Below are 19470 nucleotides of genomic sequence, written 5' to 3' on the forward strand. Positions count from 1 at the left end.
TTTTCTAGGAAAAAAGAAAGTGCACTTAAACTATGAGTTAGTAAAATGCCGTAGTAGATATAAAGCTAATAAATGATGTCATTAAAATCTATAGGAAAAAACATGATTCATCTTGATTGTGAAATCTGAAAAAAAAGAATGTGGGAAAATTAAGTGGTGTTTTATCATTGGCTGGAGACATACTTTGGAGAGCTGTCTGTCCTCATGAATGCTACAAATGTCCCTTTATAACTTGATTTTACTCAGAGGTTTTCTAAAACATCTGTCTAAATTAGTCAACTAATTTTACTTTTTATTCCTACTTCTCTTGTAATTTCAAAGAGACCTGTGTGGCTAGATGGGTTTTTTTCCTGTAGACATGACTCCATGAAACATAATTAAATGCATACTGGAAGAAATTTTGCTCTTCCGTGTTACAAATTCTATGTCACTGATGCATAGTTACAGGATGCACAGTTCTTTTCTTCGCTTTCTCGTCTCAGATCTGACTCCTCACCATCTCCCCCTGCCCTTGAGCCTGATCTTCTCCTGCCCTGGAACCTGGTACTTGCTGGTGATGACAGGCATCAGGCAGCATCAGCTGGGAGACCGGCTGCGCCTTTGTACGAGGAAGGCTCGGGGATACTGACTGACATGGCTCAGTAATTAGCACAATGCTGGACACAGTGCTCAATAAGGATCTGCTGAATTAATGGCTGTGTGTGCCTCCTGACTGCTGCACACACTTCAAGCTGATAACGTGGGGTTAACTGGCTGAGCTTTATAAAGGACAATGTAGAACTGACCAGCTCTTTGGTCCTCCAAAGTCAATAAAACTTAGAGAAAGCCTGCCTTTAGAGATATAAAAGTTGTATTCGCTTTTAATATCTGTGTCAATAATTTTAGCAACATGAAAAGATAAACACTCTCAAACATTCTGTGTATTGTTTTGAGTCATTAAAGATACTTTGACAGAGAAGAGCGGGAAGCAAATTTTAACGTGAAGTGTTAGGATGACACATAAGTGTATTACACAAAATACTTCAGTAGCAAATCTTAGCTACTTATCAAATAATAGCTCTTGATGCAAAGCTTGTCTAAATTCAGCAACTCCAAGCCTCACTACATAATTTGAGCACTTTCCAATGTTCTGAAAATTCCTAGAATTAGTGTTCCTTCTTGATTTCTTCACTCATTTCCACATTCAATCATATCATGAATACAAATAAATTCCAATTAACATATTTTATAAATCTGTCTTACAGTGTGTTTCTCTGACTTACTTTGATTGCACAAAGCTAAAAAAGAAAAAAGAATTCTGGCTAGCATTCAGTCATCTCTCTGGAGGCATTGATAGATCCACACCGATAAGTATGTACATACACTCCAGGTTTTCAGGAGTGTACAGTTTCCAGGATGTACAGCTCCCACAGGCCCAGCACTGGGCAGCCTCCAGCCCTGGCTTATTCATGTGTCCATTTCATCCTGAAACTCTTACTGTCTCCATCACTGCTCCTCAGGGGACAGCTGCAGAGTTCTTATCTGAGAGACAACGGTCATTTGTTTTTTTTTCAGTTACCTTAAAAAAAACTTACTATGATGCATGTTTGCATTACTATGAAGGCGCCCAATAGCTTGATGTAGGACCACGATTTTATTTATTCTAAAAATTCCTTCTAAAAATTGAGTCACTGAAAGAGTTCCCTGAATAGAACTAACATCTTATTAGCATTTATATTTGCTCCCCCAGATCCTTGACGTCACAACATGAAAAGTAAGAGTAGACTGTCTTTTATAAAATGTAAAGGGAGAGAAAACAAAAGAAAAGGGAGTTAGATATCAGAACTCAGGAGATTTTGTTTGGTTAAATATTTGTTGTCCACAAGAAAACAAAATAAACTTCCTATGGCCCTCTCTAGATAAAACAATATGTTAAAAAAGACAGTTCTAGGTTCAAACACAAATACAAGTACCAGTTAGGTTGATGTTATCAATAATTCACATAATGTGGACATTTCTAGACACTGAAAAACAATATTTTTCCCTGCCTAGTCCAACTAACCATGTCAAAACAGACCTAATAAACTTTGAGCGACACATCCCTTCCTATGTTAAATTTACAAGTTTGATCCTAATAAATTCCCATCTGTGTATGTCAAGATATAATGTTTTCTAGTGGTTAAGTTTCATGTCCCAAACTGTCTTACTTTATTTTCCCGCCATGAGCATGGTCCTACGTAAAATATTTGTGGACTTTCATCAGGCCATTCAAGTCAAGAAAGGTCACAGGTCTGGAACCCATGGCAAGTTTGCTCTATTCAGCAGCAGGTTTGCTGAAGTACGTTTTTGGCTTTCAAAGTTGAAGACCACATTGATCGAGTAAGGGATGAATGCTCATACTAATGAGCTCTCCATGCCCTTGTTGAGTATTTTTTCCTCTGAATTAGTTGGCATTTTAAGAGTCATGTGGGACCTTCCTTGGAATGTTAGAACCTATGGAATATAATGCCCCCCTCCCCGGATGTTTTGACTTCCTCACGACTTCTGATGATGGAGGATGGAATAATCTTTACATCCTCACTCTGAGAGAAGAACTTTCTCATATGCACATTAGGGCTGAAGAGCTATCCCTTTAGAACGGTAGCATTTGCCTTTGTTTTTCAAGCTGGTTGTCTCCATCACACCACTCAAACCTTGAAAGTCATGGTTAACGTTAGTTCTCTGCTTTTCTATACATAGAAACACATACATCCAGTTCAGCATGTATTTCCTTTCACACACAGATGTTCTTTACATGCAGTGTTTTGTGTGGTGAAGTTAATGGAAGATTAGTAACAAAAGAAAATTATTTCAGGAAATTCAGTTGATCTTCAACTTCTAAAAAAATATAAACTGCATTATATAATCGCCCATTGCTTCTTCTTTCATCCCTCACCACCATCCTCCACATATGGAAAAATAATAAGAATGGGAGCTAAAGAGAAATAGTACGACGGTTCAGACTGAATTAAGCCACTTAGTTTTTGCTGTTGCAGTTTGCTTCTGTGACTAAAACCATCATAATTATTAAGGAATAGCTTTTTCTGAGAGTAACATTAGAACTGGCAAAGGAGGCATTTGTCACGCACTGAGAAACCTCTGGAATAGCTCAGCCCTGTGAATCATGTCTGCCCTTTCTCCCTTCCTCTTTTAACGTTTGGAAAACAACAGTTATGTTAGTCGATAACAGAACTGGGAAAAGGGACCCAGAAAGTGATGTGAGCTCTGTCAATCTTCCACCTTGCCAAGGAGGACACATTAAAGTGTTTTTCATGGAAAATCAGCCTTAGTCAACACATATTCAGAGCAAAGTGACCTTGAATATATATATAAAACACTGAAGCTTCTTGAGAGAATATAAGTGAACCAAAAAGAGAGAAGGGAAAGCATCCTAAAGGAAGAAGTTAAATCCAGGAAAAGGGTTGGCAATGCATTTCTTGCCACTTACCTTTTCTGCTGACTGGGCTGTACCAAAAAAGATGGGGATGAAAGCTAACCAAATGATGCAGGTGGTATACATGGTAAATCCAATAGGTTTGGCTTCATTGAAAGTCTCTGGAACTCCTCTTGTTTTAATGGCATAAACAGTACAAGTTACCATCAAGAGGATACTGTACCCTAGTGAACAAATGAGCGAGAGATCAGAGATGTCACACTTGAGCACTCCCCTGGCGTTCTCCGGGTCTAGAGTCCGCTGTTCTCCATAGTCAATGATGATGTGCGGTGGGTCCACAACAAACCAGACACACACTCCCAGGAGCTGGATGGAGATCAGGCTGAAGGTGATCACCAGCTGGGATGCTGGACTGATAAACTTGGGTGCTGTGACAGATTTCTTCCCCTGCTCAAATATTCGGTGGATTCGGTTTGTTTTGGTAAGAAGGGCTGCATAGCTGAAACACATGCCGAGTCCTAGGAAGATCCGTCGGAAGGAGCAGATGACTGTATCTGGTGCTGCAATCATTAAAAAGGTGATTGAATAACAGAGAAAAATCCCCGTTAGGAGCACGTAACTAAGTTCGCGTCCCGAAGCCCTCACAATAGGTGTGTCGTTATAGCGGACAAAGGTCACGATCACAAAGGTGGTGGCGATGATTCCCAAAATGGCAACGAACACAGGCACCACGGCCCAGGGGGAATGCCACTCCAGTTTGATGATGGGGATGAGCTGACAGCCTGTGCGGTTGATGTTTGGTCTCTGGTCCAAAGGGCAGAGTTCACAGGAGAGCTCATCCACCTGGTAGTTGTAACCTTCACAGCGCTCGCAGTGCCAGCAGCAAGGAGCTCCTTTCACTGTTTTCTTCCTCTCCCCGGGCTTACAGGGCAGGCTGCAGACAGACGCCGGGTGAGTGTGTTCTCTGTTGGCCCACTGCATGTCTTCCACCTGTGGGTATAAAATATTAATGAGCCTTCCATTTGTCCCCCATTTATAATATCCTAATCCTAGCCACAGGTTTGTAATAAGTCACTGAATGCTGACAGTACAGTTTACCATAATAAGAGCCTAGAGTTTCTTTCCCTAATATTGACTTTATGAAAGTGCTAAATGATTGGGTCCAATAAATCATTCACATCATCAACTTGATGAGTGTCATTACGTTCCATTTACCTCCTTGGTGTTGACCAATCTGACATTTGGAGAAAGATTTATTGGCCCAGACAGTTTTAAAACAGAAAAAAAAATAAGTCCCATGGAAAAACGTGTTAGAGCTAAGCTCAGATATAAATGCCAGAGTCCCTGAAACACTGGCTAGGCTATAAACACACATAGAAATGGTGATCCAAGTCTTTCCACCATATCTGGGGAAATTCAAATCTCACTGCGTCAATTTTGAAAGGAAATGGCAAAATTAGCTACTTTAATCTCTGACACTTCTCATATTAATGTTTTTGCCTGTTTAAGCTTAAAATTCACTTATTCCCCCACTCTTGCATTTTCACATTGTTGAAAAGACCGTGCTGAGTGAGATAGCTTGATGGTTATGTTTTCCATTGAACAAAAGTAGGCTTAAAGCAGTGAAATTGGCACAAATGAGCGAGTTCCCCTGCTGAGATCTCTCTCTGCTTCGAGGCCTTAAAGTTCCATTGTACTCTTTTGAATTAGATCACAGAATACCTCTATTAAAACAAACTTGTTATTCTAAGGGAATTGTGCCAATCATTGACCTCTTTCCTTAAATTTGTTTACTAAAGGTTCTGGACCCGATTCCAACGTGAGGGGGCAAGGGAAGTGGGGTTTCCCACACCACCAAGCAATCCTTGGACACCAGCTGGGTGTCGTACAAGTCAAATCAGTTCTGACACTATCACCTGGAAATAGCATCAGATCCCACAGAATGCTAACAGGACAAACCAGAAATTATGGATCATAGGAGACAACTCATTATGAAAAGCTGCTACTATATAAAAGGTAAGCTCTATGAATGGAAGGATTTTGTTCACTGATGTGAACAAACAGTGATTGACACACAATTTGTCCTCAAATATTTATTGAATTTGTGAGCAAGGAAGGACAGGAAGGGCACCCCTGAGGAAGAAGGAGTCAACTTGGAAGTACTGGCTTCTAGAAATAAAGTACAGCTCAAAGAGGCACAGAGAGGAGAGCTAAAGGAATGTTTAAAAAAATAAAACAAAAAAACTTATTTTCCCAAGACCAGCTCTATAAAAACCCCAAAGAAAAATTACCATTTGCTGTGATAGTCTGGCTCCAAGATGGCCCCCAATAACTTTACCTCCTGGAACCATGCACTCATGGAGTCCTCTCCCACTTTAAATAGGGCTGAATTATGTAAACAATAATATATTCCAGAAATGACTGCATGTGGTTTCTGAGGCTAGGTCATAAATGACACTTTAGCCTGTGCCTTGTTCTCTCTTGGACTGCTCACTCCTGGGAGAGAACCAGACTGTCATGAGAGCTCTCAAGCAGCCCTATGGAAAGGAACTGAGGCTTCTTGCCCACAGTCAGCACCCACTTGCCATGCATGTGAGGAAGCCACCTAGACAGTGAATCGTCTGGCTCCAGTCAAGCCTTTAGATGACTGCAGCCCCAGCTGACACCTTGACCGCAACCTCATGCGAGACCCTGAGCCAGAACAACCCAGCTGCGCTGCTTCTGAATGTCCAATCTACAGGAACTGTGTGAGATGATAAGTGTTTTATTGTCGTAAGCTGCTAAATATGGAGTTATTTGTTACACAGCAATAGGAAACTAATGCAGCTCAAATTAAGCTTACTGACCCATTCTGTGACCACCACCAGTATAGTAGTCTACTGATAATCTACTGAGAAGGTAGTGACAACTATCTTATACCAAAAATATGCCCCAAAGTGTCTAGTGTCAGCAATATTCTATCATCACTCTTAAGGTTGCCTCCCTTTGGGGAACTATGTGACTGAGCTTGTTCTCATAAATAGATCTATTGCTAAAGGATGCTTTCCTTTCTTGAATGTGGGGTGAATAGTGGAGGGCAGAGAATTGTAGCCCCGAAGTTCAACACTTGCTGAGGGCTATCAGATCTCCCCCAGGTGGAGTAGATAATTCATGCATGTTTAATTTCAAATATCCTCCCTTGAGAAAGTAGATGGTAATTCATGTGTCCTAAGGGCACTCAAGACTATTAGCTCTACCTTGTCTCTTCACCACAAAGGAAAAGCAATCTATCATAACCCTGTTAATTTTCTATTAGGTTTTAATGATTTAGAAAAGTTATTTTATTTATGTATAAGATTCCATTAGGTAAGAAAAAAAAGTTAAATTGAAAGTGGCTTCTCTCAAAAATATTGAGAAAAATGAAATGCTCCACTTGAGTGGCTAAAATATTGATTTTATACCCTAATGGACTCTTATATAAGATAATAAAATACTCTCTGTGAAGGTTATGTTTCAAAGCTAATTATTGTAAAACCAAAATTGCATTTTGTTTGGGGCTTCTATAGATTTATATAATGTTACCATTAAAAAAAAAAAAAGGCAGTAAAAACAAAAAAATCTCAGAAACATTAAACTTCAAGTTTGGTAGAGACCTTAAAGGTCAGCTTGTCTACCCACATGTCTAATTCTTTAATTCTCAATACACTTTATTTTCTATAAGGAAATAAGACTTATTAACAAAGAAATATATCCAAATCTGATAGGCCTCATTACGGAGGATAAATATTCATCATTATAAGCTAAGTACTATATTTTCTTGATCAGTTTCCTGAATACTGAACTAGTGGAAAAATGTTTTTCATAAATAAAAATTAAAGTTATAAGATAATGAAAACTACCACAATTTTTTAACAGTTGTAAATTTTCTTTAGTAAAAACAGTATAGTCAAGCCATATGTGTTACATTTCTTAATATAATGGAGAAAATTTATGTATGTTTCAGTAAACATGTTAAACATACATGACTACATTTTCATCAAGGAATCTATTTATGTATAACTGTACTGTGTTTTGATGTCATAGTTGAAGTCTGGGAACCAACTAATATCCACCCCAAGGAAGAACAAGTAGCGAACACTTGAGTCAGGATCTTATAAATACATTAGTATCTGAGACACATAATTTATTTTGGATATGTTGCTAAATTAAAAATACTACTACTCGGGCTTCCCTGCTGGCGCAGTGGTTGAGAGTCCGCCTGCCGATGCAGGGGACACGGGTTCGTGCCCCGGTCCGGGAAGATCCCACATGCCGCGGAGCGGCTGGGCCCGTGAGCCATGGCCGCTGAGCCTGCGCGTCTGGAGCCTGTGCTCCGCAACGGGAGAGGCCACAACAGTGAGAGGCCCACGTAACGCAAAAAAAAAAAAAAAAAAAAAATTACTACTACTTGAGAGTACATTAAACTTCCTATTTTTCACAACTGTGCTACAAAGCATCAACAAATATCATTCAGCTCTCTTGCTTTGCTATATTAACAAATAATACCATCTTCCATAATGCATAAAAAGAGAAGCCATATCCGTACATTTAAACCATGTGTCTTCCTCTCCTTTGGCATTATTCTGATATTAGGATGTTTTCTGTCTAAAACATGTGTTCTAACAAATGGATGATAGTTATATAGATAGACCTTCTCGGGATAAAACCATAGCCCATTCCTGTCTTGACAATGTTCACCAATAGTGATTCATTCTGTAGGCTCCAATCCAGTACATTTCATAGAATGTGAGCCGTCAGCTGGCTTCTGCTGTCAAATTCTACTATTACTGCAGACAAATATACCAGCAACCACAAAACCAAAACTTTCTGCGTGAATGTGCTTACATTTTTTCATCTTTCATCTTCCCAGACCAATCAACCTAGAGTAATGCTTCATAAATTAAAGACATTATTTTTTATAGAATAATTTTCTTCTGTGTAGTTTTAATAACTCCTGAAAAAAAAGGACTACAAGAATATTTCCCAATTAAATGCCCCACTATAATTAATCATTTCCAGTATTCACTACAAAATTCTCGCTCAATTTAATACCTCTATTACAGTGTTTTTCCCACATGTTAAGTGGTATGTTCAATGTTATGATTACTATACATGTGGGAAAATTTTAAATATAACATTTAAAGATAATTGATATCTAGTCATACCGTCCTTAACTAGCTCTTTTCATCTTGCTCTATAAATAAGCATAGTATTATAATCATTGTGGTGACTAGTTTGCCACTGCAGTATTCAAAAACCCAACGCTTCATCTGACTTATGTCACAGCAGATTGTACATGCAAACATTTCCAGTGAAACTGGGCATCTTTTCAAAGGTTTACTCGTTAATTTCCATATAGTCAATAGTTTTAACAAGTGCACTTAATTAGCATGAGTATCTAAAATGTCAAAATTTGGTATATTTTGTGAATCATACGATTCACATATGAATGACTACACATTGCACAATTAATTTGATAATGCAACTCAAAATACAGTTTCTCAATATATTAGTATACACATTCATATATATAGATATGTTTGTATATAGATATATATTGCTTCAGTAATATTCATCCTTTCCTTTGGGTCATGCAAAGCTTTCTACTTCTGTTCAAAGTGGTAAGTAGGTTTAGTGTCCTTGGAAAAGATAGTATGTGTGAGATGATTCTCAGATTGAAGTCCTAGTTTTATATGATATTACAGATCTACATAACCTTTACAAATGCAAAGACTACTCTTATTTAAAAATACAGTTTAAAATTTCATTTACAATAGCATCAAAATAAAATACTTAGGAATAAACTTAACAAGTAAAGTGCAAGAGTTTTTTTAACTAAAAACTACAAAATATCATTTCAAGAAAGTTAAAGAAATGAATAAATGAAAAGAAATCCCTAGTTCATGGATCAAAAGATTTAACATTGCCAAGATGGAAATACAAAACTGATCAAGAGATTTGACATAATCCCTATTAAAATCTTATCTGGCTTCTTTGCAGAAATTGACAAGTTGATCCTAAAATTCATATGGGAGTATAAGGGACCCAGGATAGACAAAATGATCTTGAAAGTGAAGAGTGAAGTTGGAAGATTCACACTTCCTGATTTTAAAACTTACTACAAAGCTGTAGTAATCAAGCAGCATGATACTGGCATAAAGATAGACTAATTACTGAAATAAAATTGAGAGCCCAGAAATAACCTCTTATATGTATGGTCAATTGATTTTTGACAATGATGACAAGAAAATTCAATGGAGAAAAAACAGTCTTTTCAACAGTGGTGCTGGGACAAGACATGACACCAAAAGAATAAGCAACAAAATAAAAATAAAAAAATTAGACTTCATCAGTATTACTTTTGCGATTCAACAGATGCCATTAGGAGAGTGAAAAGACAACCCACAGAGTGGACAAAAATATTTTCATATCATATATCTGATAAGGAACTTATATCCAGATTTTATTTTTTAAAACTCTTAGAATTAAACTGTTAAAAAGGCATACAATCCAATTAAAAATAAGCAAAAGAAATGAAGAGACATTTCTCAAAACAAGACATATGAGTAGTCAATACGCACATGAAAAGATGTCTAACATCATTAGTCGTAAGAGAAATGCAAATCAAAACCATAGTACCCACTAGAATGGTCATATTAAAAAATACAGACAGTATCAAGTGTTATTGAAGATGTGGAGAAAGTAAAACCCTTTACATTGTTGGTGGCAATGTAAAATGGTGCAGTTATTTTGGACAACAGTTTGGCACTTCCTCAAAAAGTTAAGCACAGAATTGCCATACGACCTAGCAATTCCACTCCTAAGTAATTTTAACCTAAGAAAACTGGAGACATATGTTCTCACAAAAATTTGTACATGAATGTTCATAGCATCATTAGAGCAAAAAAGCAGAAACAACCCAAATGTGCATAAACAAAATGTGCTTTATCTATTCAACCAAATATTAAAAAGAAATAAAGTACTATTATATGCTATAAAATAGATGAACCTTGAAAATATGCTAAGTGAAAGAAATCGGTCACAAAGACCATATAGTGTGTGGTTTTTTTGTTCCTTTGTTTTTTTTGCGGTACGCGGGCCTCTCACTGTTGTGGCCTCTCCCGTTGCGGAGCACAGGCTCCGGACGCGCAGGCTCAGCGGCCATGGCTCATGGGCCCAGCCGCCCCGCGGCATGTGGGATCTTCCCGGACCGGGGCACGAACCCGTGTCCCCTGCATCGGCAGGCGGACTCTCAACCACTGCGCCACCAGGGAAGCCCAGTGTGTGATTTTAATTTATATGAAATGTCCAGAATAGGCAAACCCATAGACAGACAGTAGATGGGTGACTGCTAGGGGTTAAGGAGGGAAGAGAATAGAGTTATTACTACTCAAGGGTACAGGATTTCTTGGGAGGTGATGAAAGTGATCTAAAATTAGTGGTAATGGATACACAAGTCTGTGAATATACTAAAAGCCACTGAATTATGTATTTTAAAATGGGCAAATTTTATGGCATTTGAATTATCTCAATAAAGCTGTTAGTTTTTAAATATGCAAACTATGTTGATACAGTCAGGAAGTATTTATACTCAGTCCTTCATTTGCTGTATAAAAAGCCATATTGCATGTTCTAGACAAGGTTCGATGTGGGGATTCAACACTGACCAAGACATGGTTGCTGGCCTCCAGAGACAGTGCAAGTGGGGAAAGAGATAAGCAGAGGGCCAGTCACAGTTCAGTATGAAACTCCCCAGAAAGAAAAGGGGTGAGGAAATGGTACTCCTAAAAGAGGATCCAGCAGGGCCACCAAGCATAGGCTTCAGGGATGTGTGAAGAGCAGCCTGAAGGATGTATAGGAGGTAAACCAGGGAAGGGGATCTCAAACCAAAAAAGAAAAAAAAAAAAAAAAGACATCAAGATTCACGGGTAAGAAGTCATAACAACCTGGAGAAACTAAAGGTATAAAGAATAGCAAAAGTATAAATAAAAGCAGTGGGGGAATTGGTAAGAAGCAAGCTAGGGAACAGAGGTGATGCTAGATCGCAAAGAACCTTAGCCACTGAGAGTAATTTGGGTATTATCTTGAAGGTGGTAGCTGGGATCTTCTGAAGGGTTATTACAAGGATAGGCATGATGAGCTTTATCGTTTAGAAGAATTGCTGCGCTGCAAGGTAGAAGACTGAAGGAACCCAAGACTAGATATGGGTCAATCACCAAACACGCTGAGGCTGTTAGAATTCCAGACGAAAGGCAATGGTGACAGGAATCCAAAGAACGGCAGTGAGCATGAAGGATGTTGTAAGCAGCACCAGGTTTTGGTTTTCAGATTTTATTCTCAAGGCCACAGAGGATGTTTAAAGGATTTTAACCAAATGCGTGATCACATGTAAAATATAAATATAAAACTTTATATAGGGCTTCCCTGGTGGCGCAGTGGTTGAGAATCTGCCTGCTAATGCAGGGGACACGGGTTTGAGCCCTAGTCTGGGAGGATCCCACATGCCGCGGAGCAACTAGGCCTGTGAGCCACAACTACTGAGCCTGTGCGTCTGGAGCCTGTGCTCCGCAACCACAACTAGAGAAAGCCCTTGCACAGAAACAAAGACCCAACACAGCAAAAATACATAAATAAAAATTAATAAACTCCTACCCCCAACATCTAAAAAAAAAACAAAACTTTATATAAATATGTAAAAAATATATTTTTTTCTTTTGGAGATCACTGTGATGAGATATCAGGGAAAAGAGTGATACAGAGGTAACGATAATAAATAGGGGAATAATGTCATGATTCCAGGCAAAACAAGAGCCTGTGAACCGTTAGAAGAGGTGGTGATGAAGAAGATGGTCTGGATTTAAGATATAGTGAAGAAAATAGAGAGAAGGGTGGCAAGAGAAAAAAGAGGAACCAAACAGTGTCATCCAAGCTTGTGTTTGAGAGTCATCCTTAGCATTACACTTACTTCAACCTCATGTCTGATGAATCACATGGCCAGGCACGGTCCTCCCCATGCCTAACTCCCAGGTAATTAGGTATCAACCCTCCTTAACCCCTTATTATACAACACACAGCACCTTGTAGTCTTCTTCAATGGCAATTTTACAGTATGTAATTATGCATTTATTTATTTGATTTTCTTTTTATTTGAATAAGAGATTTTCTGCATTTTAAATTATGTTCCTCAGAATCTCTTACAGGGTTTACACAAAATACATCTCACTGGGTCCCAGTTCTTAGATATTACAATTTAATAGGTCTGGAAAGGAACCTCAAGTTGGCACTTTTTTTAGTATCTTTATTGGAGTGTAATTGCTTTACAATTGTGTGTTAGTTTCTGCTGTATAACAAAGTGAATCAGCTATACATATACATATATCCCCATATCTCCTCCCTCTTGTGTCTCCCTCCCACCCTCCCTATCCCACCCCTCTAGGTGGTCACAGAGCACCTAGCTGATCTCCCTGTGCTATGCAGCTTCTTCCCACTAGCTATCTATTTTACATTTGGTAGTGTATATATGTCCGTGCCACTCTCTCACTTTGTCCCAGCTTACCCTTCCCACTCCCCATATCCTCAAATCCATTCTCTACATCTGCGTCTTTATTCCTGTCCTGCCCCTAGGTTCTTCAGAACCTTTTTTTTTTTTTTTAGATTCCATATATATGTGTTAGCATATGGTATTTGTTTTTCTCTTTCTGACTTACTCCACTCTGTATGACAGACTCTAGGTCCATCCACTACAAAACTCAATTTCCTTTCTTTCTATGGCTGAGTAATATTCCATTGTATATATGTGCCACATCTTCTTTATCCATTCATCTGTCAATGGACACTTAAGTTGCTTCCATGTCCTGGCTATTGTAAATAGAGCTGCAATGAACATTGTGGTACACGACTCTTTTTGAATTATGGTTTTCTCAGGGTATATGCCCAGTAGTGGGATTTTGGGGTCGTATGGTAGTTCTATTTTCAGTTTTTAAGGAACCTCCATACTGTTGTCTATAGTGGCTGTATCAATTTACATTCCCACCAACAGTGCAAGAGGGTTCCCTTTTCTCCACACCCTCTCCAGCATTTATTGTTTGTAGATTTTTTGATGATGGCCATTCTGACTGGTGTGAGGTGATACCTCATTGTAGTTTGGATTTGCATTTCTCTAACGATTAATGATGTTGAGCATCCTTTCATGTGTTTGTTGGCAATCTGTGTATCTTATCTGGAGAAATGTCTAATTAGGTCTTCTGCCCATTTTTGGATTGGGTTCTTTGTTTTTTTGATATTGAGCTGCATGAGCTGCTCATAAATTTTGGAGATTAATCCTTTGTCAGTTTCTTCATTTGCAAATATTTTCTCCCATTCTGAGAATTGTCTTTTTGTCTTGTTTTCCTTTGCTGTGCAAACGTTTTTAATTTTTATTAGGTCCCATTTGTTTATTTTTGTTTTTCTTTCCATTTCTCTAGGAGGTGGGTCAAAAAGGATCTTGTTGTGATTTATGTCATAGAGTGTTCTGCCTATGTTTTCCTCTGAGAGTTTGATAGTGTCTGGCCTTACATTTGGGTCTTTAAGCCATTTGGAGTTTATACTTGCGTATCATGTTAGGGAGTGTTCTAATTTCATTCTTTTACATGTAGCTTTCCAGTTGTCCCAGCACCACTTATTGAAGAGGCTGTCTTTTATCCATTGTATATTCTTGCCTCCTTTATCAAAGATGAGGTGACCATATGTGCATGGGTTTATCTCTGGGCTTTCTATCTTGTCCCATTGATCTATGTTTCTGTTTTTGTGCCAGTACCATACTGCCTTGATTACTGTAGCTTTGTAGTATAGTCTGAAGTCTGGGAGCCTGATTCCTCCAGCTCCATTTTTCTTTCTCAAGATTGCTTTGGCTATTTGGGGTCTTTTGTGTTTCCATACAAATTGTGAAATTTTTTGTTCTAGTTCTGTGAAAAATGCCAGTGGTAGTTTGATAGGGATTGCATTGAATCTGTAGACTGCTTTGGGTAATATAGTAATTTTCATGATGTTAATTCTTCCCATCCAAGAACATGGTATATCTCTCCATCTATTTGTATCATTTTTAATTTCTTTCATCAGTGTCTTATAGTTTTCTGCATACAGGTCTTTTCTCTCCTTAGGTAGGTTTATTCCTCAGTATTTTATTCTTTTTTGTTGCAATGGTAAATGGGAGTGTTTCCTTAATTTCTCTTTCAGATTTTTCATCATTAGTGTATAGGAATGCAAGAGACTTCTGTACATTAATTTTGTGTCCTGCTACCTTACCAAATTCATTGATTAGCTCTAGTAGTTTTCTGGCAGCATCTTTAGGATTCTCTATGTATAATATCATGTCATCTGCAAACAGTGACAGCTTTACTTCTTCTTTTCCGATTTGGGTTCCGTTTCTTTCTTTTTCTTCTCTGATTGCTGTGGCTAGAACTTCCAAAACTATGTTGAATAATAGTGGTGAGAGTGGACAACTGTGTCTTGTTCCTGATCTTAGAGGAAATGGTTTCAGTTTTTCACCATTGAGAATGATGTTGGCTGTGAGTTTGGCATATATGGTCATTATTATTTTGAGGTAAGTTCCCTCTATGCCTACTTTCTGGAGGGTTTTTTTCATAAATGGGTGTTGAATTTTGTCGAAAGCTTTTTCTGCATCTATTGAGATGATCATATGGCTTTTCTCCTTCAATTTGTTAATATGGTGTATCACATTGATTGATTTGCATATATTGAAGAATCCTTGCATTCAAGTGGGATAAATCCCACTTGATCATGGTGTATGATCCTTTTAATGTGTTGTTGGATCCTGTTTACTAGTATTTTGTTGAGGATTTTTGCATCTATGTTTACCAGTGATATTGGCCTGTAGTTTCTTTCTTTGTGACATCTTTGTCTGGTTTTGGTATCAGGGTGATGGTGTCCATGTAGAATAAGTTTGGGAGTGTTCCTCCCTCTGCTATATTTTGAAGAGTTTGAGAAGGATAGGTGTTAGCTCTTCTCTAAATGTTTGACAGATTGCTCCTGTGAAGCCATCTGGTCCTGGGCTTTTGTTTGTTGGAAGATTTTTAAGCACAGTCTCAATTTCAGTGATTGTGATTGGTCTGTTTATATTTTCTATTTCTTCTTGGTTCAATCTAATAAGGTTGTGCTTTTCTAAGAATTTGTCCACTTCTTCCAAGTTGTCCATTTTATTGGCATAGAGTTGCTTGTAGTAATCTCTCATGATCCTTTGTATTTCTGCAGTGTCAGTTGTTACTTCTTTTTCATTTCTAATTCTATTGATTTGAGTCTTTTCCCTTTTTTTCCTGATAAGTGTGGCTAATGGCTTATCAATTTTTTTTATCTTCTCAAAGAACCACCTTGTAGTTTTATTGATCTTTGCTATCGTTTCCTTCATTTCTTTTTCATTTATTTCTGATCTGATTTTTATGATTTCTTTCCTTCTGCTAACTTAGGGGTTTCTTTGTTCTTCTTCTCTGATTCCTTTAGGTATAAAGTTAGGTTAGTTATTTGAGATTTTTCTTCTTTCTTGAGGTAGGATTGTATTGCTAGAAACTTCCCTCTTAGAACTGCTTTTGCTGCATCCCATAGGTTTTGGGTCATTGTGTTTTCTTTGTCATTTGCTTCTAGGTATTTTTTGATTTCCTCTTTGATTTCTTCAGTGACCTTGGTTATTTAGTAGTGTATTGTTTAGCCTCCATGTGTTTGTATTTTTTACAGTTTTTTTTTTCCTGTAATGGATATCTAGTCTCATAACGTTGTGGTCGGAGGAGATACTTGATACCATTTCAATTTTCTTAAATTTCTCAAGGCTTGATTTGTGACCCCAAGATATGATCTATCCTGGAGAATGTTCCATGAGCACTTGAGCAGAATGTGTATTCTGTTGTTTTTGGATGGAACATCCTATTAATATCAATTAAGTCCATCTTAATGTATCATTTAAAGCTTGGGTTTCCTTATTTATTTTCTTTTTGGGTGATGTGTCCATTGGTGAAAGTGGGGTGTTAAAGTCCCCTACTATGACTGTGTTACTGTCGATTTCCCCTTTTATGGCTGTTAGTAGTTGCCTTATGTATTGAGGTGCTCCTATGTTGGATGCATAAATATTTACAATTATTATATCTTCTTCTTGGATTGATCCCTTGATCATTATGTAGTGTCCTCTTTGTCTCTTGTAATAGTCTTTAATTTAAAATCTATTTTATCTGATATGAGAATTGCTATTCCAGCTTTCTTTCGATTTCCATTTGCATGGAATATCTTTGTCCATCCCCTCACTTTCAGTCTGTATGTGTCTCTAGGTCTGAAGCAGCTGATTAGGGGGCTCTTGCTCACTCAGGCCAGGGGAAGGGAGGGGTACAGAATGCGGGGCGAGCCTGTGGCAGCAGAGGCCAACATGACATTGCAACAGCCTGAGGTGCACTGCGTGTTCTTCCGGGGAAGTTGTCCCTGGATCATGGGACCCTGGCAGTGGCAAGCTGCATGGGCTCCTCGGAGGGGCAGTGTGAATAGTGACCTGGGCTTGCACATAGGCTTCTTGGTGGCGGCAGCCCTTAGCGTTCCATGACCGTCTCCGGGGTCCGCACTGGTAGCCACGGCTCGCGCCGTCTCTAGAGCTCGTTTAGGCAGTGCTCTGAATCCCCTCTCCTTGCGCACCCTGAAACAATGGTCTCTTGTCTCTTAGGCAGGTCCAGACTTTTTCCCGGACTCCTCCCCGGCTAGCTGTGGCACACTAGCCCCGTTCAGGCTGTGTTCACGCAGCCAACCCCAATCCTCTCCCTGTGCTCCGACTGAAGCCCGAGCCTCAGCTCCCAGCCCTGCCTGCCCCGGCGGGTGAGCAGACAAGCCTCTCGGGCTGGTGAGTGCCAGTCGGCACTGATCCTCTGTGCGGGAATCTCTCCGCTTTGTCTTCTGCACCCCTGTTGCTGTGCTCTCCTCCACAGCTCCGAAGCTTCCCCCCTCTGCCACCCGCAGTCTCCACCCCCAAAGGGGCTCATAGTGTGTGGAAACCTTTCCTCCTTCACAGCTCCCTCCCAGTGGTGCAGGTCCCCTCCCTATTATTTTGTTTCTGTTTTTTCTTTTTTTTTTTTGGCCCTACCCAGGTATGTGGGGAGTTTCTTGCCTTCTGGGAGGTCTGAGGTCTTCTGCCAGCGTTCAGTAGGTGTTCTGTAGGAGTTGTTCCACTTGTAGATGTATTTCTGACGTATTTGTGGGGAGGATTTTGATGTGCACATATTACTCCTCCGCTGTCTTGAAGGTCTCTCAAGTTGGCATTTTTAAGAGAAGTCTTTCTTCTTCCAGTGATTCTGTCATGTAATTAGTGAACCACACTTTGCCAAGCACCAATTTAAATTTATTTTCCTCAGGAGAGTAAGAGCCTGGTGTGTGGCATCCCAGAGCCTAATGTGATGACTACCCTGCAATGGCCATCAATAAATATTTGTTGAATGAATGAAGAAGGAATGGAAGAACAAGTGAACAGGTGATGGCGTCCTTCATTCAAAGCCCCAGCAAAGCTTCCAAGCCAGGAAGCTCATGAATCAGATGAACACATGATCTGTGTTCATGAGTTAAGTTTCCCTGGGCAGAGATTTCAAAGGCACAGTCATATGCAAGGCAGTTGAGATCATGAATATGTATTAGCAAATTCTCACCCACAGAAACAATGGAAAGTGTGAAGGGAAGATGACACAATGGAGGCATGGCAAGAGCAAAATTTAAGGAGCAGACACAGGAAGATTAGTAAAGGAGGATGAAAAAATACGGTCAGATGGAAACCAGGGAAGAACCTGGTCCAAGGTCCAAGAAGCCAAACAGATAATTTCAGGAAAGAGGAAGTGGTCAGTGGTGCCCAAAGACAGTCAAATTTCATGAGGATACAATTTGAAAATTGAGAGTACCTGGTTGCCTTCATGACAAAAAAATTATTTTTTCTGTGAAGTCTTCTCTGACTGACCCTACACCAGTCGGGTAGGTATGTTCCTCCCCTGGATTGCATTATGTATTTTATTATAACTCTTTGGCATTATATTGTGACTATGTGTTCACATATCCATTTCTGCACCAGACTGAGAGCACAGTAATCTCAAGGACAGATAGTTTTACCTCCCATTACCTTTATTAAGACATAGGATTCAGTAGGAATTCAATGTTTGAAAAAAACATAAGTTGATTAATAAGTAGAATGTGTGGTAAGCACACCTATTACTACTCCAAATATGTAACTACTCTCTATTTAGGGTTTTGAGTAGGATGGTAGTAAACTTATTCTTTCCTAAATCTGTGTGGTCTCTAGATTATTTTAACCATACCTTCCAAGAAGCTATTTTAACCATACCTTCCAAGAAGCTATGTTCATGATTATATTCTAAATGACCAAAATAATTTTTTTAGATAAAAGCTTTTTATTTAAGGGACTTTCCTGATGGTGCAGTGGTTAAGAATCCGCCTGTTAATGCAGGGGACAGGGTTCGACCTCTGGTCTGGGAAGATCCCACATGCCTCGGAGCAACTAAGCCCGTGCGCCACAACTACTGAGCCTGCTCTCTAGGGCCTGTGAGCCACAACTACTGAGCCCTTGTGCCACAACAACTGAAGCCTGCTCACTGCAATGAAGAGTAGCCCCTGCTCGCCGCAACTAAAGCCCGCGCACAGCAATGAAGACCCAACACAGCCAAAAATAAATTAATTAATTAATTATTTTTTTAAAAAAAGCTTTTCATTTAAGATTAATTCATCTGAATGTTTACTATAAAAATAACTATTTTAACTTCTCAGGATGATTTGGTATGTCAGATCTTTTCTGAATATTATTTAAAAGCTTTCATATTTTAATTTTAAATCTTAAAATATGACATAAATGTCATATATGATAGCTATATTATATATATTGTGCCAGTATTTTATGATGACTAAAGTCAGTTAAGCAGATCCTTCATTGCTAATAAGTAGAAGTAAATAACATGAAAATCAGCTCAGGGGTAATACTCTCTACGGGCAATTTTGTTAACTCTTAGGATATCCCTTTAAAT

At 38.9% G+C, this 19470-nt stretch overlaps 1 protein-coding gene across 1 annotated transcript in view; it reads right to left on the reverse strand.

Annotated features, from left to right (window-relative positions):
* GRM8 (glutamate metabotropic receptor 8) overlaps window positions 1–19470 on the reverse strand; it is a 760483-nt gene that overhangs the window by 98729 nt on the left and 642284 nt on the right. Inside the window, exon 9 of the mRNA XM_079931466.1 lies at window positions 3467–4402. Coding sequence (XP_079787592.1) covers window positions 3467–4402 — 936 coding nt within the window. The remainder of the gene's footprint in view (window positions 1–3466; window positions 4403–19470) is intronic.

Source organism: Stenella coeruleoalba (genome assembly GCF_951394435.1).
Source record: "Stenella coeruleoalba genome assembly, chromosome: 9".
Lineage (NCBI taxonomy): Eukaryota > Metazoa > Chordata > Mammalia > Artiodactyla > Delphinidae > Stenella > Stenella coeruleoalba.